The sequence below is a fragment of the Sycon ciliatum genome, chromosome 4 (genome assembly GCF_964019385.1).
Source record: "Sycon ciliatum chromosome 4, ocSycCili1.1, whole genome shotgun sequence".
Taxonomy (NCBI): Eukaryota; Metazoa; Porifera; class Calcarea; order Leucosolenida; family Sycettidae; genus Sycon; species Sycon ciliatum.
In genome coordinates, this window is record NC_088646.1 from 25,674,014 (window position 1) to 25,698,664 (window position 24,651).

At 47.8% G+C, this 24,651-nt stretch overlaps 1 protein-coding gene and 1 non-coding gene across 2 annotated transcripts; both read left to right on the forward strand.

The window, feature by feature from the left end:
- The first annotated feature begins 1,283 nt into the window (after window positions 1-1,283).
- Window positions 1,284-23,489, forward strand: LOC135815278 (F-box/LRR-repeat protein 4-like). Its single transcript, XM_065328554.1, has 16 exons — window positions 1,284-1,700; window positions 3,954-4,044; window positions 4,509-4,644; window positions 4,785-4,880; window positions 5,876-5,970; window positions 7,059-7,255; window positions 7,957-8,027; window positions 8,392-8,461; window positions 9,033-9,142; window positions 9,447-9,556; window positions 10,105-10,360; window positions 11,063-11,149; window positions 13,269-13,376; window positions 13,802-13,888; window positions 14,036-14,140; window positions 22,365-23,489. Exons 1-16 carry the CDS (start codon window positions 1,458-1,460, stop codon window positions 22,489-22,491), a joined length of 1,989 nt encoding a protein of 662 aa, XP_065184626.1. The 5' UTR covers window positions 1,284-1,457; the 3' UTR covers window positions 22,492-23,489.
- Window positions 3,690-3,771, forward strand: Trnas-uga (transfer RNA serine (anticodon UGA)). Its single transcript has one exon. It is a non-coding gene; the product is annotated as a tRNA-Ser (tRNA).
- Window positions 23,490-24,651: the final 1,162 nt, after the last annotated feature.

A 24,651-nucleotide genomic window follows, 5' to 3' on the forward strand; every position in this document is an offset into this window, starting at 1 on the left:
GACGGATGAGAGGCACGGTGCCCAACGCATACATTGCCATTGCGAGCGGATCGCCTTGTGTAGTTCCTTCACAGGAGAGAATGGTCTCGCCACCGACGAACAGCCGGGATGGGGACCGGTACGTATTGACGATGGTGGTGGAGAATTCTGGGCACAGATGCTGGATGTTGCGAATGCATACGTTGCGGTTGATACGATTGAACGCATTTGATGCATCGGCTAGGAGCACGGCCTCAGTGTCGTCTTGCGCGAATGCGGATCGCATAGCGTGGATGGCTGCTTCGATGCCGCTCTGTTGACCTGCGCACAGTTGGAGGCACCCTGTGGCTTGCTGAATTGCTGGGCCTACTACCATCAATATGGCCTTGCCGATAACACGTCGGACGACCTCACCAATTCCGATGGGCCGAACTCCGGGTTGCTTGTCTAATGGGATCAGCCTGCAGGCGGTATAGGCCTCAAGGGAGGAAGGGTCGATGGCAGTGGTCGCTATGCGACGGGCACACAGGGCGAGCGCATCGCAGAGAGCATCAGAGGCACTATGGAAGGACGAACAGATTCTTCGCCAGCCATTGGCGTCCATGCCTGAGGGTCCGGCCGCACCGTTGGTATTGAGGACTGATTTCATGATGGCCTCTCTCGTGATGGCTGAGAACATGATGGCATGTGGTTGTTCGGGAGGTATTCCCGGAAGCAGCATTTTTTAACCATTTCACCGTACTGGCCTGGATCAGGTCAAGGGTCTCTTTCTCTCTTGTCCGCTCAGCAAATGCTAGCCTCCGTGGACATCGCGCCGCTCAACCGAAATCTAACCGAGCTTTGGCTGACATTCCCGCTGTGCTGGCCGCAGCAGAATGCCACTTCTGATTCTCTGTTCCATTTTTCTTCTTCTTTTACTTGTGTTGCGTGCACGATTGATCTTGGTTTTTCCATTATTATTTGCCATGGCGACCCCCGTAAGTCCAAATAACTGGCAGCAAGAGTACATGAAAACCCCGGTTTTCATGTACTCTTGCTGGCAGCAGTCTTGCTGGCCCGGCAGGGCAGGGTTGGGCCTTTTTCTTTTTTCACGAGTCTCATTATGTTCTGTTGCCCGCGTGCATGCAGTACATTTCGCGCGGTGATAAAAAAAAATAAAAAAATTTTGGCCTTCGCGGCTTCGACTCCGCGAGCCACACGCTTCAAATGACGTTACGTCAAAGTGACTCCGATCCGGTACCGACCAGGGAGCCCTACACGTGTAGGGCTCATGCAGTACTCGTACAGTACAGGCGACTGCACTCTTTGAGTTTGACGTGGGAGGAGAATAAAAGCTGACGAAAATGCATGCCCTCACCATGTCGGCGAGAACCTTTCAGTCAAATCGTTTGGAGCAATGAAATGAAAATACAGTGCCCCAGTCCGGTGAGTGTGGCTGGGAATTTTAAAAAGCGGGCCCGGAGTAACCTACTGGCGACATGGTGGATCGGGAGGAAATTCGCCAAAGAATGGCAATGGCCGTTCCGCGGCTCATGGATGAAGAATGTTTCGCCGAAGGTGACAGAGTATACCCGATCCAGAACGCTAAGACAGTGGTTCGGTTCTCCAGCCACTACGGGCGAACAGTGAGAGCCGGTCAGAACAGCTCATATTCAGCTTATAATCTTGCTGGACCTGCTGGTGTTAGAACTTATGGTGATCACACAGCTGCCATGGTTTTGGTAAGGGTGAATACGGCAGAGACTTTACGGTATACACTAATAGCAATAGATGTACCACTGGCATATGGTCCTGATGATGTTTGTAACATGGGTGTATGTGTGCACGCGCGCGCGCGCGCGTGTGTGTGTGTGTGCGCGCGCGCGCGCGCGTGCACGTTTGTATGTACATGTACACGTGAGTGTGTGTGTGAGCGCGCACACGTGTACATGTACAGTCAACTTCGCTTATAACGACACTCGGCGGGGCATCAAAAAGCTGTCCTTATTCACGAAGTGTCGTTATACCCGAAGTCTCGTTATATCAAGAGTACATAACCCCCCAGAGTGTGCAACGCCGATCCAGCTCTGCATAGGGTCTTGGTCGAGCGGAATCGGATCTTCTGATGTCATGCGTACACTCCACACCAGCGCAAGGCCGGTCTCGAGGCAGGGCACCATTGTTTTTGATCCGAGAGTACCCGCGACTCCCCGGGTTCCCCTCAGATGTGTACGGTATTATGACGCAAAGATCCGATTCCGCTCGACCAAGACCCTATGCAGAGCTAGATCAGGCGTTGCACACTCTGGGGGGTTATGTACTCTTGGTTATAGTATTTAATAATACAGTGGGATGGGACTTTGCTCTGGGCATGGAAATTCTATATCCGCAGTCGTTATTAGCGAAGTTGACTGTGTGTGTGTGTGTGTGTGTGTGTGTGTGTGTGTGTGTGTGTGTGTGTGTGTGTGTGTGTGTGTGTGCGTGCGTGTGTTGGGGCGGGGTTATACAAGTCCAATGGTCTTGGACATTTGGCGATGGGGAAGCTGTACTGCACTGTCCATCTCCCGGTCTAACTAACTTTTCACCTGATTCCTGCCACGACATGTCACTGCATGCCTGACCCCACATACCTGAACCGTCTTCAATGCTAAATACAGTAACAGGCCATCCGGCATTGGCGATCATTTTCACGGGACGAAAAAGTCTGGTTATCACCCTCCCCCACCCACCCCCACACCCCCAAACGAGAATATATTGTCTTGACAGCTAGAATGGATTGATGTTTCAGCTATCAATATTTCCAAAGCGAAACTCTACTTGACCCACCCACCCGTAACGAAACTGTGCGCGCTTGACGACCTCTAGTTTACCTAAGTCCGATCTGCGCTGGAAGACTCTGGCAGCGGCCTTGCTCCTGGTTAGCCTTAATGCCAGCTGGCGGTCACGTGCATAATTTATGGCCTGTTTGTATCTGATCTGGACCTTAAAGAAATATCACATGGACCCAGAACATAGTATTCATCTCAAAAAATTCTTACATTATCACACACAGCTCATATACCAGGGTTGACTCTGATTCCCCACACTCTATGCCGGTCAGTGCAGTTTACAGTCAGTGAACTTCAAATTACGCCATTAGAAGATTCAAATTTAATACCAGCACTATTCGGCAGGAATCCTACACAAGTTCTATGTACGTTGATTTCACGGTACTTCTAATTACGCCCAAGCATCTAGAGATTCAAATTCAATTATCAGACAACTATAATGTGGAAGTCATGTTGATTGAAATCGACCCGGGAAAGAAGTTCAGATTAGACGGCAACCCAGTTTTTTTTATATGCTGATTTTCTTTCGTATAATTTGTTGTGGGTCCCGGCACTGCACTGGCGCTCACCAGCTTTCATAGTTCACGTGCTATTTTTATTTGAAGTTGTACGGTATCGGTGCTGGGGTGAGGCGGAAGCACGGCGGAACATTGCATACTGACAAACTTTCCTGGTATCAGCAGCCACTGGTGATTTTCTGTATGGTTCAGGTTCACATCTCGTTTGTTTGCAAGGATGCCACTGGGATGGGCTGCAAGAGACAATCCAGGCCCTGATTTGTATTGGTAGTATTTGAACTATTAAACCTATTAAAGGTAACGGTGTGGTGCAGCACCTTCAGGCCAAACCTTTTTGACTCTGTACCGCTTATAGAACTTTTGCCCACTTGCAGTTGATGTGGTTGCTGTGATGGCCGAGTGGTTAAGGCGTTGGACTTGAAATCCAATGGGGTCTCCCCGCGCAGGTTCGAACCCTGCTCGCAGCGTTATCTTTTTTTTATTTGCTGTTGAATGCATCTGGATCGAATTTGAATTCTGGCCGTAATTATACTTCATAGGTGGAATCTTCATTGTTCTCTTCACTATTCCACTGTTCGACAGTGCATGGATAGCGTATCCTACATGTTGATTCTTCTTGTTTTGTATTTTCTTGGTTTTTTTTCTTTAGAGAACCTATGGCCCATGGTGGTGCGATGTTCCATCGTACGCGCAGCCGCTCGGCCCATGTCCTAATTGGTTCCAGTCCGAAGACTACATCGGTGAGTATAATCGTCATGTACGTGTACACTCATGTATAGTTGCACTAGGTGAAATCCAATCCAAAGTACACAGCTGGCGCCCTGGACCAGTTCCGATTGCATCACTACATCTGTACATGTGTACGCCCGGCAGCATTCACGCCACTTCCAGGGCGTGCAAGTCAAATGCTACGAACATCATACTCAATCGATTGAGCAGTTTTGGTGTTTGTACATTTGAGTTCATGCTCTGAAATTCAAACAAGATAGCTGCATGGCACCATACTGGTTACGGTTCGATGCGCATCCCTGTTCCTCACTGGTCAGAAGTCCTTATGCATACATTTTTACTGTGAAAAGTTGTTTTGTTTAGTTCTACGCACCTCGGAGACTGCTGCATACTTTTGACATACACTTTATTGCATTCCACATGCTTATGACTTGTGACTGAATCGTTTTGTTGGTCTTGTGTGTTATTTGTGCAGAGCTTGAATACCGAGATGCTACTTTCCCACATGTTGTTCGTATCAGGGAAACCTACCATCCGGGAAGCGTTGTGCGGATTTTGGCGTGCAATGTGACACCTGACGAGGCGAAATTGTACTCGCCCGATTCCATACGGTATGTCACCGTGGAATCTCAGCTGATTGAACATATTCTATAAAAGTATAAATAGAATGTCGATCATGTAGTTGATCATCATTGTTCAATTCTCAGGTTTCTTATAGTTCTGTGTGCTTATGGTTGGCTATCATCTGTAGGTGGCAAGTGCTGTGGTCTGGACCACCACAGAAAGGACTTCCATCCACTATCCGCCAGTTCACGCCGGAACTCGACGAGCCTGAGTTTCCTACAAGGTACCAGATGATTCCCAGTTTCACAAGCACATGTGAAATTTGTCACTAGATGTTTGGTGTGGCCATTATTTGGCAAGCGCCCATATAGTACTAGGTAGCCTATGCATGTGAGGGGAAACTCAGTGTCCGAGTCTCTGTCATCATGGAACTAATAGTGCACGGGTTGTATGAAGCTGCACATGTGTTCACGTATTGACAATTTGACATACCGTTGCGCTCGGTAAAATCCGACCCAACGTGCCTACTTGGCGCCCTCAGCTTGCACGACCCTTGGCACGGCCCTGGAAGTGGTACAAATGCGGCTGGATAATTATACACATGTACAAATACAATGATGTATTTTCAGAAATGACCCGGGGCGCCAGTTTTGCACTCTGGCTCGGATTTCACCAAGCGCAACTGTACTAGTAAGGGGCCATCCGGCAATATCGATAGTTTTCACGGAATGAACAAGTTTAGTTATGATCCTTCCCCACCCACCCACCCCCTTGAACGAAAAATATATTGACTTGACAACCACCCCCTTGAACGAAAAATATATTGACTTGACAGATAGAATAGATTGATGTTTCAGCTATCGATATTTTATTTTTCAAAACGAAATCTCCTCAACCCACCCACCCATAAACGAGACTTTATCTCTTCGTGAAAAAGATCGATAATTACGGACGGCCCCTAGTGGGATGTACACGTATGATGACTGTAGCAGGTGCAGCTTGGCTACAGTTGCACATAGATCTACGTCTACATGCACAGCTGGTATACTTTCGAGTCATCGTGTATGCTCAGGGTGTTTCAAGTCCACCCGACTGGCGCTCTGCGTTGCTCTCGCCCTCACGCCACCTCATCATATTGAATTGTGTGCATGATCGTGTGCATGCGTGCGTGCGTGTGTGTGTGTGTGTGTGCATGTGTGTGTGTGTGTGTGTGTGTGTGTGTGTGTGTGTGTGTGTGTGTGTGTGTGTGTGTGTATTGTTACCTTGTACATTATGCAGACTGCTGCGTATTGAGTTCAACTCACAACACATGGACTACTATACTGAGCTGGACTGTTGTCAACTTATTGGCAAGCATGCATCTGACAAGGAGTGTAAGTCATTTTGAAAGTGTGTCCCATTGCCACAACTGCAGTGTGGCGGAAGAAAGAAATAATGCGAGGATGGAGTTCCACAGGGCTGCACTGGTTAATTTTTAAAGCTGACACAGCTCATCAATGTGAACTACATTAGTAAAGGAAGGTTTTGTTGGGATGTGATGGCTTTTAAGCCCACTCACAGTACAGTGAAACCTGTCTAAGACGACCGCTCAAGGGACCTTCACAAGGTGGTCTCTGTTACCAGGCGGTCTCCTTACCCAGGGTCATTTGACTGGAAATAGCATCCCTCGGTCCTGGTGTCTGTGGTCTTATAGGACAGGTGGTCTTCTAGGACAGGTGGTTGCCTTATCCAGGTGGTCGCCTTGGCAGGTTTTACAGTAATTAGATCACTATGAAAAGCTTTGATTGTACACATCGCACAGCTTGTGCAACCGCAGTTGCCTGATTGCAGAAGTTGAGTTTGGCTCGGCCTTTACGGTTCGATTTACGACAAGGATGCAAAATTGTACGTCAGGCGAACGATGTGCATGAATTGTGTCCAGCTTCGTGCATTTCAGGGAATCGTACACCCAAGAGTTGCACAATGAGCACAATGAGACAACTCATTGCTTCTCTGACTTCTTCTTCTTTGTGGATGGTGGTACTGTATGGGCTTACAGTCCATTTCAAAACTATAGACGCGTACCTAGGCAAAAACCGTTATGCCAGCATCTATACCACATAAAATCTGTGATCACTTTGTGCATAATTTTTTCCAAATTGGGCGTCTGTTATCCAATCCTTTAGAAACTATATGAGGGTAATTGTGGAGCGATCCTGAGCAATATTCCGAAAACTATTCTCAAAAAGTTCCAGCCAAATTTGAAATATTTCAAAAACCCTACGCGTCTATAGTTTTGAAATGCACTGTAGTATATTGCTCCCAGTCATCATGTGCTGCACATTGCAGAAATCACTCTGTGAATACCCCTGAAAAGGTGGAGTGCTTTTCTTGAAGAAATCAGCCATATTTATATGAACACATGCAACACATGAAAAGAGTTGCACTTGCACCGCCTTATGCTATTTGGTTTGTTTCTCAGATCCACAAGTCGATGCCAGCCTGGAGCCCATCGCGTCTAGGAACAGTGAGCCAGATGTGACCGAGAAGCTCTTCCGTCAGCTTTCACTTGAAGATCGGGCGCCAGTGGATCTGGAGCAGCAGATCTCGGCCGGCGATTACTCTGATGTCGAGGCTGATGACGAGTACCCTTCCAATGGCTACTTTGATGACCTACCCGTACGTGTTGTCATGGACTGTTGCTACATGACAGTTGAAACAAATTTTATTGTCGATTGTATATTTTTGCAGCAGTATACATCTGTGCCGACCAGTGACATTCACACTCAAGAATAAATCAGCCATGCATGAGCGCCATGTAATACTGTAGCAAAGTTGCACAGAATACCGTAGCCCCTCTGTGTAGTTCATTGGCCAGTGCTATGGTGTACACAAGGGCATTACACACAAGTATATGTACTTTTACTTCAGATTGAGTACTTTTACTTCAGATTGAGTACTTTTACTTCTTTAAAAAGAAGTATCTACAGGACTGCGTGTAGATATCTTAATGATCAGCTCGCCCAGCGGCCAGCTGCATAGCACATGTACGCATTACATGTACATTCCACCACAAGGTTATGTCTGCATTCTGGGGCTTTGCTAACACTGCCTATTGGACATGTTATGCCTGTTACTGTTTCGACATTGATTGTTGGCGTACCGGCACCTACGTGATACATTGGTAGTGCATGCACCGAATGTATGTGTACATGTATCTGTTATGTGTGGCCATACTCTGTGCTGCATGCAGCATGTGTGTGTGTGTATACCGGTATGTGTGGGTGTACTCTGCACTAGTGTGCAGTCATGGATAATGCAATGTACTCATGTCGAACTGAGAGAATTTTGCAATGGTATCCACTTTGAACGTGCTGCAGATGGAGACCTGGCTCAAGATCTTGGGATACCTGGACTTTGAGAGTCTGTGCACGGCGACCAGAGTGAGCAGGCAAGTCAGCGCCCTATTGTGAAGCATGACACGTTTCTGTGTCTTTTTCCTGAAGCAGGCTTTCAGCGTGCCAGAGTAGTATTACTATTTGTTCGAATCAGTTCAACTGTTGTGTGTTGTGCAGTTCCTAATATGCAGAGAAGCCAGTACTGTAGTGCGTTTGGCAAGGGTTTGATCATCCACGCCACAGAAGACATGGATTTGCCGAAATGTTCAATATTATCACGATTCGTCAGTAGCAAACCTTGCTCCTGGTGTGTGGTTTGGCTATCGTCTGAAGCAAGTCTTGCCTTGGGCTACTTTACAAACCTTGGCTGACATAATAATTATACTGGTGGCCGTGTGTGATATTTGCTTTCTGCAGGGCGTTCTTCAGGGCGTGCTATGATCCCTTTCTCTACCGGCATATCAATCTCCAGCCGTTCTGGACCAAGGTTTGCCTGTCTGCAACATAGTAGCAATGCAGTGTTATCTGTAATCTTGGTTTGCTTCTCAGCATGCCAAGTAGTATAGTACTGTATACTGTATGTTCAGAGATTGCTATCTGTACTGTGAAGCTGGTAGAGCCTAGCGAGGAGTTATGAGGTCTAGTGTTTAACAACTTTGAAAAACATGTTTCTAACTTGAGAGCTCGTGAGTCTTGCCGACTGACTGACGCTTGGCTGACCCCCAACTGCCGTCTGGTAGCGCACTGCAACGTTAGGAGCTGCCACCATCTTCTACTATTACCAGAAAAATCGCGACATCTCAGTTCGTAAAGATGTTTTGCTATTTCGGGAAAAAATTGACTGCATTGCTATCTGCGGTGTAGGTATTGTTTTCATGCTTGCTGGTGTACATGCACCGTGTTACTGTCTGTGTGCTGTCATGGCATTTCAGGCATGTGTGCATTTGCATAATCACAATAATGTTTTGTTTGATGGTGCCAGTGGACTGTTATAAAATGTATAGCCTGTCATCAACCTCTGTTCTGGATCTTGCTGCTTTTGTTCATTGTTCCGGCAGGTCAACAACAGTTTTCTGGAGATTGTTGAACCTCGCTTCCACTTTCTTAAAAGCCTGGACATCTCATGGACAGGGGGCTGCAATCAAGTCTCCCCAGAGAACTTTGACAGGTAATTACGGTTTAGTTTGCATTGTCATGGGGGGGGGGGGGGGGGGGGGCGTCACCGCATCTCTGGGTGTCCTTGTGCATCTGGTGATGTCCATGCAGCATGATGTCATCATATCGTATTCTGTATTTTACTTCGCAAAGTCAAATGGGATCACAGCCCAGTAATAATGATAGTGAAGGATGTGTGTGTGTGTGGGGGGGGGGCATTGTATGTATGTCGTGATAGAGTCATGATGTCATAGCAGCACAAGTCTTGTTTTGTGCTGCCTGAATTTCTCTATTGCTACTCTGCCCTTCTGTTGTAGGTTCCTACAGGCGTGTTGCACTCGACTGACACGTTTCCGAGCAGTGGGCAGTCCATTGGTCAACGAGGCAACGCTTATCTTTCTGAACGGCCTTGGAGACCAGTTAGAAGGTGTGTTACTATAGCGACAGCCAACATGACAGAAGCGGAACGTCTGTCCCGTTACACCTGGCACGTATCTCGTGTGGGTGAAAAAGCAGTGCGTTGCACTGATGACTAATTGTTCTAGACAACCTGATCATAACATACAGTGCAGTAGGACTGTCTCAGCGCAGCTGGAAAACCCAGCACCAGTTTTGTGTTCTTAGTTAGTAGTAGTTACACATTGTAGTATGTATTGATGCGTAATAAGCGACTCCAGTCAATCACTAGAATTTGCGAACCGGTGTGGCTCATACTCAATCTGTGTCCTCGTCAGGGCAAGTCTATATTTGCCATATTTGATTGTTGAAATGCGACGACCTGTGCATGTAGGTATGTGTATGGTGTAGCTGATGGTGGTCTTCTCTTATTTTCTCCATACAGCGCACAGAGTACGTGTTGTGACATTGAATGCAACGTGCCGGTGTCCTTTGTATGTACACGCGCTTCCTACAGTGTGAGATCTAATGCCGGTGACTTCTTCCGTTCGATCTTTGATACTTTACTTGTCATTGCAGAGTTGGATGTACGATCATGCTCATTCTTCTTCATGAACCCCGATTCAAGTTCCCGCCGTCCAGCACTGCCAGCTGGTGACTTTTCTGACAGTGATGATGATGATGATGACAACGATGATGATGACGACGACAATGACGGCGACGGTGGCTCGAATGCGAAGGAAGAGCTGTTCCTGCTGCCGCAACTGACCCAACTACGGCGCCTAAACCTCTCCAACACGGACATCTCAACCAAGAACGCAGTCACCCTCATCCAGTAGGTTATCGTGCCAGCTACCCAATCATCTACCATATCTACCATTGTACAACATGTCTGTATCGTATATTATGTTGTCCAGGGGTCACAGCAGAAGAAAAAAGATCATCCCTGCAGTGCACATACGTGTAGTTCATTTGAGAGAGCAGGTGTTGGCTACAAATTGTAGCTCAGACGGACATATAATTATTATGTTTTACTTAGACTGGTGAACATATTTTCATCCGGCGCACACTTTTGAGGGAGGGAGGAGGGTTGTGCACGAACTGTCGAATGTGCGTTTTGGACCAACATGAGACTGTTGCGCCGACCCTTGGTTATACCGGGTGTGGTGTAGCTGTGACTGTCCTGTTTGCCTACTGTAGAATTTCAGTACGAAGCAAGAGTCCAACAAATCCTCTTTCTCTTCTCACATTCGTATCACCTTTTTTCTTCGGACTTCCACCGTTTTCAACTCCCTCAAACTTATGAATATTCTATATAAACCTCCTCAGATTTTTTGATGATTTGAAGTTTGAGTGCGAGTAGTGTGGATTGCAGTGTTACTTCAGTTTGTGTTTGTTCACCCATCCATATCGCTGAGCATGACACTACAGGAAGGGTCCAACCGAGTGCTTGATTTCTATTTCGTTTCAAAAATTTCCATTCTAATGTTGGTCTGCGTCGTGGATCAGTATTTATGCTTGGACTGCCTTTCTGTAGGAACAATCCACTTCTGGAACACATCAACGTTGGAAGCTGCAACTTGGATGGCACTACCATCGCAGTAATTGTTGGTAAAACCTGCAAGTAAGTAACATTAGTTATGTCCGGCATTTAGCATTGTTTTCATTTTGTGCTTTTGCCTCCTGGTTTAGGGCTGTGATCAGTTTATCATATCCAGATCTCGGGTCCAGAGGATCCTCTCGATTTGTAGTGATCGATTTGTCGGATCTGGATCTGGGTTCTGGATCTGGATTCAGATTTGACCAAAGGATCACAGCCTCAGTGTATCTGCACAGACTCTGTATGTCAGAGTTTAAGCAATTACATACAATGCCATGTACAGTACTGGGTTGGTGAGCCAAAGAAATATTAAAAATTGTTGAAAACCTGGAAAACAGCGGGGCACAAGTGTACGTTACAGTCACTGTTTCTCCTGCGTTCAGTTGGCCCGCACACAAATGCTCGTACTCGTGGCCAGGATACAGCTGCCTTAGTATTACCTATACTGTACATATTGGGTATGGACTGTGCTCAGTTTCTTTTCTGGCGGCAGGTCGGTGGAACACTCTTCCTCCAAACTGTCGTCAGGCACAATCTGCTGGTACTTTTGCTCACCTCACAAAGATTCACCTAGGGTTCCCTGTAACAAGGCCATGCCTGTTGGGACTCCCCTAGTCAAATAATAAAAAAACTACTACTACTACTACTACTACTACTACTACTACTACTACTACTACTACTACTACTACTACTACTACTACTACTACTACTACTGGTGACAAGCCTCTTTTACGGGCAAAATAGCGGAAACGTGAAATCGTAAATCATTGAAGATCAATTCAATTAAAAAAAAAACTCCTTTAAATAACGTCAAATCAATTAGTAAATCCAATGTCAAATCCAATGTCAAATCCAATGTCAAATCCAATGTCAAAAGAAGAAAACTTTAAACGCAAAGTGAAAATTAAAGTAACAGGTCCCGTCATGTATGCAAGTCTAAGCCAATGTCAATATAAATTACCTGTCATGAATGTTATGAATGGATGTGCATGCATTGTGGAGAACTGTCCGTACACCTATCCAATTCAACAAATAGACAGACAAAATTTAATGACAACAGAGTGAAGTACCTACATTGTACATACATCCTACACCGTACCATCGGTAGCGAGTCCACCCTGTGCCAAGTCGGCGTCTCAGCAGCCCCCTTGCCATGGCAACAGCTCATCGGCCACCCATCTGCCGGCACTCCACCAGGAAAGACGACTGGCGACGCCGCTGATACGAGGCCCGGCACCCGCGGAAACAGGTGACGGCCCACCGAAGTAAGCAAAATGAAATGCGTACCCGCAACCGGTTGATGAGGATGGAGTACGGGATATCGGTGTGACGCCTGGACAGGTATGTCGCCAGCGTCGATAGAAATTTCGCGCACTCCGGTGCCGCCAGGCCCTGCGTCGTAAACACAAGCGGCGTAAATGACGCACGCTCGATGTTGACGATCCGTGGCCCATACTCGGCCTTCTTACGCCGCTCGTGAGACCTGAGCTGGCCAAGGACTTCTGAACGACTACTACTAGTCCACCAACTAGCCCAGATTTTGATTCCGGTTAGTGCTATCGAGCAGTGCTCAAGCGCACTTTCATGTTGTTGAGGTATTTTTCGCGCTGGCATCTCTGTAAGTTTGTGTCCCTGGTGATGTTTGTGCCTGGAGAGTAGACTATATAAGTGGTAATAATGGAGACTGTGCTTATGGTAATGTTTTGAAAGATGCTCGCAGCGTGCCAATAAACTACAGCGAGAACCACAAAGTCGAAAACCACACAACATGGATAAACCATTTTCACATGCACAGATGATTTGCTAAAGGTTCAGGGAGAAAACATACGCATATGCTGCTCCTAAAGCGGTGGGAGGTGAGTAGATCAGCCCACCAGCGAAGTGGTCAAAGACCGAAACTCCATTTGCTGCATCCATGTTTTCCTCGTGCCAGGCCACGAGTTCCCAATTAACTGTGGATCGCAGCATGGCTCGAAAAAAAACCTCCCGCTTCCAAGCAGGACTTGAACCTGGTAGACCCTCCGTTTCTCAATCATGAAAGGTGCAAACGGGAAAATTCTTGTAGTAATAATTGATGATACCGTTGCTTCGGAGTGACTTGTGTTGATGTTATGGTCTGTGAATGCTCGTCTACATTGTCCAGGCATCTAAAATCACTGGATTTGTGGCGCAGCTTGAACTTTTCATCTGCGGCGGTGGTGGCGTTGGCCAAAGGATGTCCTGAGCTTCAAGAATTGGACTTTGGCTGGCTGTGAGTTTTACATTAGCATCACCTTTAGGCAGATACTCGCATTTCTACCTTTTCTGTATTTCCACACTAACAATCTCTTGGATATAGAATGAAAACTGCTCTAAGATAATTGCAGAGCTGCAGATCCTTTATGTGTGTGTGCGTGCGTACGCGTGTGTATGGTGTTTGTGTGTGTGTGTGTGTGTGTGTGTGTGTGTGTGTGTGTGTATGTGTGTGTATGTGTGTGTGTGTGTGTATGTGTATGTGTATGTGTGTGTGTGTGTGTGTGTGTGTATGCATGCGTGCACTGTGTGTGTGTGTGTGTGTGTGTGTACATGCGTGCACTGTGTGTGTGTGTGCGTGCGTGTAGCCGATAGCTATTCTATATTTCACAATGTGGAACTGGCGATGTCGATCTTGTTTTACTCTGCCGTCTTTGCCTGCAGCCGCTTTGATGCCAGCAATGACAGATGCCTACAGCGGCTGGCAGAGAACTGTCCTCATCTCAAGAAGATTTTCCTCACCGCCGTCCGGTAAGATGGAGAACAATGCCATTGTTGCTGGGCACTTGTAAGACGGAGGTTTATCGATGTGAATGATGCGCGGCGAAAGACTAAGTGCTGCGTGTGCCATTTGATTGTGCGCTGAGGATGTGTTGTGCTCGTGTGTGGTGATTGCAGGACGGAGCGAGATTCCGATATCACGGCGTTTGCCAATCACTGCCGTGGCTTGGAGCAGCTGGACTTGCTTGGTTGCAACGGGGTCGAACCACCGGCGCTGCATTAGTAAGCCGGCACAGTGTACATTTGCAGATCATGTATTGTTGTCTTTCTGGAGTTTGGCTGTGCTCAGCTATAGTTGAGCTCGGTGAAATCCGACCCGAGGCGCAAAGCTGGCGGGCGCCCTGGACCAGTCCTGAATACATCATTGTATTTGTACATGACCGTACAGCCGCATTCGTGCCACTTCAAGGGCCGGGCGTCAAGGGCCGCGGAAGTCGAGGGTGCCAAATAATAAAAAGTGGCAAATATGCACTTTGGGTCGGAATTCACCGAGCGTAACTGTACATGTACTTCGTCCAGTACACTGTAGTTCTGATAACAACATGCATGTTCCGCACCAGCAGTACTTATCCTGATGGTAGAATCCCATGGTGTGCGGGAGTGTCGTACATTGCAGATAGGCATGGGCGGGTAATGCTAGCTATTTGCTGCGATAATGCTACAGGCAATGCTCATAATATGAGGATATAATGCCACTTATAATGCTCACACTACTCCATAATGCCAGTTTGAAAGTTTGAAAAGTCGATTTAAGAAGGCCGTCTTGGATCAAGGCCAAAGCGTAGAAGAAAAACTTAAACAGCAGTGAGGAAGCTTCCGTTCAACTTAGCACCAGTGACAGGACTCTTTGCATCATACTCACGCACAAGCTACAAGTGAAATAGAAGCTAAGCAATACATGTACATGCAGACAGAAATTTATCTTTACTCTTTCCGCTGCTGAGCACATTTCACCAGCACCATTCACACAGCTACATTCTGCCACGGTTGTCCTGCAGCATGATGGCAAGCTGCAAACTGTCCTCCAAAAGACGGGACTGTTGGCTGCTAGTGGCAGCTTCTAGCAGGGAGAAGACGCGCTCGGCTGCAGCTGAGGAAGGCTGGACGGTTAGAACCAGCTTTGCCGCCTTCTTCCAAGCTGGGAGGTGCTGTTTGCGCAGCCACCACTCTGGGGTCTCCATGTCGGCTTGTACGTCCTCGGCAGCCACCACGTACGCTGGAAGCTCTTCCTTCAGCTCGGCTATCGCAGCATCCGTGTTCAGGGCAGGAAACACGCGCAGGGCATCAATTTGCACCAGTGTGGGCCTTGTCTCGCTGACAAAGTGAGGGGAGAAAAGTCTGGCCGCCTTGAATGCCCGGACAAGAGGGAATAGGTCACCCTCTCGGTGATTAAAGCGCCGAAGGAAGTAATCGATGGCAGGGCGAACACACTGCTTGGCATGCACCAGGAGTTCCTGCTGGTAGTCTACGTCGTTGCCAGCGATGTCCTTGGCAACACTTGCTACATTGGGGTAGAATCCAACAGCAGCAGATAGTGCAACTTGCGTACGTCTGGGTGGACAAGATACCATCACCCTCTAGGACGTACGTCTTCTGCACGAAGACTTTCCCAGCATCTACAGTGGCAGCCAGTTCCATCTTCAGCAGGTCCTTGCTCTCATTCAAGATTCTCTTGAGGTGCTGACAGGCGCTAGGTGAATACTGACACTCAGTCAGGAAAGGCTGCACATCACCGAAGAACTCCATCAGCTGAGCGCCAACTTCATAGGTACTCCACCAGCGTGTATTACTCTGCGATTTGACCGCAACGCCTGCCCTCGCCTTCCATAGAAGTCTAGGTGCTGGACTTCTGGCAAAAAGGCTGACCCACCACTGCAGGAATTCATCCAAGATGGGGGTGTCGAAGTGCCACCCGACATTGTCCAAGCTGTGCGGCATGCAGATGACATCAAGGAGATCACCATACATTATTTCTTTAACTCGTTCAACTGCTACTCTGTTCACCGCTGCACCATCGCGTATAGCAGCGACAAGTGTGGTTGGCTTCAGCTGCAAGGTAGTGGACAAAGCAGCAACTAGCTCTCCTGCCAGCTGGACACCAGTCAGTGACTTGGCCAGAACGTGGAAGTGGACCAACCTCTGTTGACGTATCCAGTCGTGGTCCAAGTATCGCAGCAGAATTGCCAATGCCTCTCCTTGGTGGGTGCTGCCGTCAAATATTACAGCAAGGAAGTCCGCACCCTTCACATCCTCCTTCACTCGGTTCATTTCCGTCTCCATAAGGAACGGAATGAACTGTGCCATGTGGGAACGGTCGGTTAGACGTAGGTTTCCAGCCTCCAGGAGTGGCCGCAGGTAAGGGACCTTTGCCCATTGAACACCTGCTCGCAGGAAGGTCTCCACAACATCTATCCTCCTCTTGGAAACATCATCCAGAACTGCCGAAGAGAGACCGCTGCCTACGACCTCCGCAGGGTGGTCTTTCTTGTACTTGCTCCAACCGGCAGCAATAGTTGCTTGGCGAAGGGCACTCTTCTGTAAGTTATTCTTCCCTACAGTGTGCCTTTCCGTTCCGATATGCGCCTTGATGATGCTCAGCTTCGACTGAAGGGGCATGTGGCAAGCCTTACAATACAAGCTACCGAGTGACACCGAAAAGGGTTCCTTCGGAAACTCTGCTACCCTGGTGGCTGCCCCAAAACGCTTTGTTTTTGTCGATGGACCGCCGGCTACTCTGGTTCGCTTGCCAACAGGCTGACTACTGTGAGACATTGAACGATCTCGGCTGATATCCGCCTGCGGAGCGCGAGGCAATTCCTCATCCGAAGAGCTGGATATGACTTCGTCTTCCATGGTGAACAATGAAGGTGGCGAAAACACATGAACTGCAATGATGTCTTTCCTTCAGTAACGATAGTTTCTCCTTTCGGCGAGAAAGTGTGTAAAACTGTGATACAGGTGCAGTTCGTGGAGCAGCTTCGCTACATTTTCACAGTGCTCCTAGATCCTGCGTGGATCTGGCATTAGGCCCCGGCGGATAATGCCCGCACAATTTCGAGCATAATCGGGGGTATTCAGAACCCGAGCAGAATTGGGCACAATGTCTCACCAGACGAGCACAAGTGGGCTGTGGTTTACGCGAGCAATGCGTTTTTTAGACTAGTTTAGTACGTATTAGTACTAGTAGTATCCGGTGTCACGCACTAGACAGCGAGCAGTGTACACACTGAACCCTGAGGTCAGGGGTGCACTTCAAACATGTGAAAGCACGCCAAATTTGCTGGGCCAGCAGCCCAGGCACTTGGAACCCCAGCTCTGAATAACTGAACAGTGTGGAAGCACGCCAAAGATGGATGTCAATTTGCCCATTTATTGTTGTTGTTGTTGTTGAAATTTTATTTTGTATCGCAGACCAAACGGGCAATGGTGCCCTATATTATGATGGCGATAAAGTAACGGCCGAGAGCCAAGGATACAACAAGCAAGCCTCCACGAAAGAGAGAAAAACACAGAAAACACAGACTGCAAATACTCAAAAAGAAAAAAGAGAAAGGGAAAAAAAGAAAAAGAAAGAAGAAGAAAGCACAGTTGAGTCACAGTTGAGTCACGACTCCAAGTCCAAGCCTAGATGCTGGCTAACCATAAAAATAAACCTTTAAAAGTCTCTTGAACGATCTATGGCAGGCGAGGGACTTGAACTCTTGGGGCAGGGCGTTCCATAATTTAACAGCAGAAACGAGCGGCCGACAGTCACCAGAGACTCGCCTGGTGGCAGGGACAACATACGCATTTGGATCGTTGATCCGAGTGACGCCTTCAGTCTGGCGACGTAGGCGCTTGGACAGGAGATTACTAATTCTGGCGGTGTGGATACGAAGCATGAGGAGGCGGAGTTTACAGTGGGCGTTTTGGATGATGGGGATGAGGCCTAGACGGGTGTAGATGGGATCTGTGTGGGAGGGGAATGGCTGGTTGGCAACGCAGCGGATACATCGCTTGTCGAGGACCGAAAGCTGATGCCGTTGGTGCGCAGAGAGAACCGAGAAGAAGGCATTAGATCCATACAACATGTCCGGTAGTATTAACGATCTGTAAAATAGCAGGGCTTGTTGCTCAGTTAAGCAGGAGCGAATGGCTCGCAGCGCCGTCAGTTTCTGGGAGGTCTTCCGTGTAATAGTTGCAACTTGAGTCTCCCACCGAAGCTGGGTGTCGAGATGTAGACCTAGATATCGAGCATTTGTGGTCTGAGCTAGGGGATTTCCATTGCATTCTATGTTAAGTAACAAGGGCTGCCTGCGAGACGCATGAAGGGCTAGAACGTGGGTTTTGGAGGGATTTAGTATTAAGCCTCTTTCTTCCAGAAAGTTGGCCAGGTTGGAGACTGAACGGGAGAGGGTTAAATTCAAGAATTCGACGGATTGACTGATGGCGTCTAGCAGGATATCATCAGCAAACAGCTGTGAGTGGGCTGGAGCTGTGATCTGTTCTATTTCCATTGTGTAGATGGAGAACAAAAGAGGACCCAGCACACTTCCCTGAGGAACACCACACTCACAGGGAGAGAGGGCGGACGACTGGCCATTGCTCAGGACGACTCGCTGACGGCGGTCAGTTAGGTAGCTCATGAACCAACTGAGAGCCGTTGAGGTAATACCAAGCTGAAATAGATCTGTAACCAAAATTTGGTGTTTGACCTTATCGAAGGCCTTGCTCATATCGACAAGTACAAGACCTGTATGGCGCTGCTGATCCGCTGCCTCCAAGTATCTGTCTACAGCCAATGTCAGGGCATCTTCTGTGGAGTGAAGTGGGCGATATGCGAACTGGTTTGCGGGGAACAAGGAATTTCCGGAGAGGAACTTACAGAGTCTCGTGTGGACTACCCGTTCTAGGACTTTGGAAACTATTGGTAATAACGATATTGGTCTATAGTTCTTAGCGACAGCTTTGTCGCCTGACTTGAAGAGGGGACGAACATCCGCAATCTTCAGAGATGCAGGAACAACACCAGAAGCCAGAGATGCATTGATTAGTATGGTGAGGGACGGTGCAAGGACAGGAGAACAGTGTTTGAGGATTGCAGCTGGAACCTGGTCGCTGCCTGCAGCTTTGCGCACGTCGATGTTGGAGAGCAGCTTAGCGATCTCTTGCACACTTGCTGGAGCAAATTCTTCGAGGCATTCCTTCTTCGTGGGACCCAATGGGGCTGAGAGACGTAGTGGTCTAGTTGGGTCTGACACAACACCGCTGAATTGGTCACTGAGCTGTGAGACACTGACGGCTGGTGGAACTGAGGACTTGTTACGACCGCTGAGGTAGTTGATGGTCTGCCAGGTTTTTCGTGCGTTGGCCTGACTAGCAGCAAGAAGGTCCCTAAAGTAGATGGCTCGGAGATGTCGTGACATACGCTTGGCTTCGTCTCGGGCAGAAGTGAAGACATTGCGTAGTGCCGGGTCTGCAGGTGATGCTTTCCACCGTCGATGGGCCGCGTCACGTCGCTGGACTAGGTCATGTAGAGCTGGCGTCTTCCAGGGGAAGGATTTCCGGGTAGGAGCTCTTGGGCGGTGTAGACGGATAGGAGCATAAGTGTTCAAGGCCGCGACAAGTTTCTCCAGCCACATATCCCACATTTCATCTTCTGTCCGCGCAAAGCAGAAGTTCTCTAGATCGCTATTTAGAAGGTGGTGTGCAAATTGACCCATATCAATTCTTGCAATGTTACGGCCACGTCGCACGGTCGGTGTGCAGGACGTTGTGAGTCGCAAATCAAGTGCCAGAGCGAAGTGGTCACTGATTGTACAAGGTACTACGACACAAGAGTTCACATGATCGTCTCCGACCAGAGCGAGATCCAGGGTTGTTTGGCTGCCTTGGGGTCCAATTCTGGTAGGACTGTCCACTTGGTTCTTGATGTCGAAAGAATTACACAGGTGCAGCAAGCTGTTTAGCTGGGGGCTGTCGCGGGAGCTTACATCGACATTGAAGTCTCCAACAAGGACCAGAGGTGATGTGGGAAGTGTGGAGATGACAGTGTCTAGTGCATTCGTCAATTCTTGCCAGAATTGCACAGGAGTGCCTGGAGGACGGTACACACCACCAAGGAGAACCTTGGAACGCTGCCCACTGACCTCTAACATGAGCATTTCCACCTGGGTGTCAGCCTTCACAATTCGGGCTCGGAGATGATCTCTTACATATGCTGCTAAGCCTCCGCCATGAGTTGGCCTGTCGCGTCTGACCAGGGTGTAATTCTGTATGCGTAGGATGTCATCGGAAACGGAGGTTGTTAAGAAAGTCTCTGCCAGCATCATTATATCAACTTTATGGGAAAGAATATAATCTTCAATGTCATGCTTTTTATTGAGAAGATGGCAAACATTTAGGAATCCTATTTTGAGGTTACTTTTAATTAATTCATGCTGTAGGGGATTTACAGTGGGGCAACTATTTTGTGGCTGAAAGATAGGTGCATGAGGGTTCAAGGGTTGAAAGGGGGCTGCGTGAGGATTTAAACAGAACATTTAGTGCTCCTCTGCAGCTCGACCAGTTGCTACACTGTCAGCCTTGAAGCGCCATTCTCGAACTCTGACGTTTGAAGGCCAGAATTCGGGTTCCAGAACAGTAGCTTTGTGTTGTATTGGCAGAATTACGTGAGCAAAGGCCAACCCGAAGTACTTTGTCTCAGACACGGAGCACTTGATGACAGGTATATTTCGGCGTTCACACCATTTGGCGATCGATTCTGATGTGCACCCACTATTGACATTGCCTACATACAAAGCGCAACATTTTGTGCGGGATCCTCCCTGTAGTTGATCAGAGCGCTTGGGCCGGTTTTCATAGTACGACGTGACCTGAGTGCCTGGGTGACTTGTTTGGGGTCGTGTAGTACTGGCCTGCTGGCTGGGGCCTCCCCATGTGTTATCCCGTGCTCGCACCTGTGACGACTGTGCACGTGCCGCCGCGCTGTACAACCTGACGCTGTCAGCAGGCGGTTGTACACGTACGGGTTGAGGTTCAGGTGTGCTAGTTTGTACAGGGTCATGATCAGAGTTCCTTTCTTTGAGAGCCGCCAATTCTCCTCGAAGGGACGACACCTCCAACTGCAAGGCAGAAATTAGGGCTACCTTGGCGGCCAATTCTTTAACATTTTTTGCAATATCGGCCAATGCCTGCTGAACAACATCGCGCACCTTGTCAGACTGACCTGCTGAGTTTGTCGACGAATTCATTTTTCCATTTGCCAGACTAGCAGAGCAAAAACACTAACCACTATGCACTACACAGTACACACCAGTCACTATGCACTACACAGTACACACCAGTCACTATGCACTACACAGTACACACCAGTCACTATGCACTACACAGTACACACCAGTCACAGGCACAGTTTAGCATGCACGCGACAAGTACAAAGCGCGGGAGATTCCACGTAGGCAGCACGTGATCAATCATGCATCCTGCATATTTGGCTGCAGCGCATGTTGTCTGAAACAATCCACTGAGAAGGTTGATTTGCAACGTCAAGTCTCCGGACGAAGCCGGACGGGTTCAGATGCACGATTTTCGGAACGGGACCTAGCCAGCTTCATGCATGACACCGTTGTCGACCGGCAATTATGCTTGTAATGCCAATTTTGCATGCGAAATGGTGTTATAATGCCAGCTTTATGCCACCTGGAAAAAAGGGACTATAATGCCATCCATAATGCTAGCATTACCCGTCCATGCCTAATTGCAGATGGGTAGTGGTAATCTCCTCATGCACTGTTCACGAGGCTTGCAGAGTACATGCCTTGAAATGTTTTTTTTTTGCCAATCTGTGTTGCTCTCATATCAATCTTATCCGGTGGTCTGGGACCGGGCACTGCATAACTTCGAAATGGCTGTGACTCTGCATCACGTGTGTTTCAATGGGGAAGGGCTAGCGATCTAGCATATGACGTCACTATTTCCATAAAAAATGGCAAAAGAGTAGTAATATTTCCTCTAAAGTTCACCCACACGGTGCCCGATAGACCGAGGTGCCGGTAACTTCAAGGTGGTCCGGATAAGAGATAATAATTATATGAGTGTACATGTACATGTATCACAATGGCCTGGCTAATAGGAATATTTTGTTGTTGTTGTTGTTGTTGTTGTTGTTGTTTGAATTCTTTATTCTCACGATGGCACCATCGCCAATAAGAGAGGTTGTTGTTGTTGTTGTTGTTGTTGTTGTTGTTGTTGTTGTTGTTGTTGTTGTTGTTGTTGTTGTTGTTTGAATTCTTTATTCTCACGATGGCACCATCGCCAATAAGAGAGGTTGTTGTTGTTGTTGTTGTTGTTGTTGTTGTTGTTGTTGTTGTTGTTGTTGTTGTTGTTGTTGTGTGGTGGTGGTGGTCATCGTCGTCGTTGTCGTGCTTTTGTCGTCGTCGTTGTTGTTTGTGGCCGTGGTGTCCAGCTTGCTATCAAATTGCCCGAACATGAAGTTCCTAGACATCTCCTTCTGCAGCCATGTCCAGGACAATCACGCCAAGGACTTGCGTCGCGAGTTCCCAGCTGTGTCGATTAAGAAGAGCTTCAGCTAATGCAGCAGGAGAGTGCCCGCACCTGCTGCTGGTATGTAGGTTGGCTGTAGGTAAGCCGATACTGCCCAAGTGCCACGCGCCTTCAGGCTGCAAGGAAGCAGCCAGCAATGCTCGCTGGCAATTATTGTTAATGGAGAGCACTCTACTTGTGCACTCAGCCATGAAAACAGTTCACAAAGTATAACGTTATCTTTTCTCATAGCAATTCCGATCAAACTAGGGAACTTTCAACTATTTTTTCTATACTGCTCCACGTATTCTGTTAGTGATGGGGTGCAAACATGCAGGCCTTTCCTGCAGTCTTTTGTGCTAAATAGTTTTATTCTCGTTCTTGTCGTCTGGAAAATGACTCTTCAACGTGTAAGCTGGTCGACTATGTTCATACCAGGCAACCAGGCATGGACCTTCACCGCATCTATTATGATGCCCTTACCAAACTCGTGTACATACGTGTTGGCAGGCCAACAAGTCCCTGCTTAATTCAGAGAGAATGCCACGTCATCCGTTTTGACATCGTACATGTAGTAAGTGCCTAGTTGACATCTGTATAGATAGATCTACAAACAATGCTGGTAGTGACTAAACGGTAAACCATCATAGCTTGGTTACTCATTGTTCACATTATTTTAGTCAATTCTGTTGGTAATAATAATAATAATAATAATATCTTTATTAGGATGACCCAGAGGCTTGTCGCCTATCAAGGGGTTCACCACTTTGAAGGATGTACATGTATTTTGAAGTACATGTGCATGTGATATAATCGCACAGGTGACATTGTAGAGTGCAGATCACCTAGTGCTTTCAACAATATGTAATAACGTACTTCCACATTATGGGAATTTGGTATAACCCCACACCCGTCATTGTTGAATATTCGATAATAGCGTGGATTTCCCCAACAATATATTTTCATTTTTTGTTATCCTCACCCATGCCGTTGTACATAAGCGGCTTGCCGCGGATATGTCAATACTACTGTACATGTATGAGCAAAAGTGAAAGTAGTGGAAAATTGTGCGGCGTGAATAAAGAGGTAAAGAGAGGGGACCTTTGGTCGCTCCCCGCACTGGAACTAAAGCTGCATTGCTAGGTGTTGATGTGTTTTCAATCATCAGACAGCTGCTGTCGACATGTCGCGCTGAGTATGGTCAGCTATTTTGTGTAGTTCTTCTTACGTATTCTCTTATTTCTAGTGCAGAACATAGATAAGCCTGAGGTACCAGTATTGCATCGCGCAAGCAGCAAAGTATTTATCTTATCATCACGTGTTCCCTGTGGTGTTTATGTGCAGTCCTGTGGTGTTTATGTGGGCAGTCCTGTGGTGTTTATGTGCAGTCCTGTGGTGTTTATGTGCAGTCCTGTGGTGTTTATGTGCAGTCCTGTGGTGTTTATGTGCAGTCCTGTGGTGTTTATGTGCAGTCCTGTGGTGTTTATGTGCAGTCCTGTGGTGTTTATGTGCAGTCCTGTGGTGTTTATGTGCAGTCCTGTGGTGTTTATGTGCAGTCCTGTGGTGTTTATGTGGGCAGTCCTGTGGTGTTTATGTGCAGTCCTGTGGTGTTTATGTGCAGTCCTGTGGTGTTTATGTGCAGTCCTGTGGTGTTTATGTGCAGTCCTGTGGTGTTTATGTGCAGTCCTGTGGTGTTTATGTGCAGTCCTGTGGTGTTTATGTGCAGTCCTGTGGTGTTTATGTGCAGTCCTGTGGTGTTTATGTGCAGTCCTGTGGTGTTTATGTGCAGTCCTGTGGTGTTTATGTGCAGTCCTGTGGTGTTTATGTGCAGTCCTGTGGTGTTTATGTGCAGTCCTGTGGTGTTTATGTGCAGTCCTGTGGTGTTTATGTGCAGTCCTGTGGTGTTTATGTGCAGTCCTGTGGTGTTTATGTGCAGTAGTCCTGTGGTGTTTATGTGCAGTCCTGTGGTGTTTATGTGCAGTCCTGTGGTGTTTATGTGCAGTCCTGTGGTGTTTATGTGCAGTAGTCCTGTGGTGTTTATGTGCAGTCCTGTGGTGTTTATGTGCAGTCCTGTGGTGTTTATGTGCAGTCCTGTGGTGTTTATGTGCAGTAGTCCTGTGACGTGCGTGAGCGGGAGTGTTCCCTGTACACCTAGTACCTGGTCACAGGCCGGGGCACAGACCGTGCAGCTCAGCTGGACTGATGTTTGA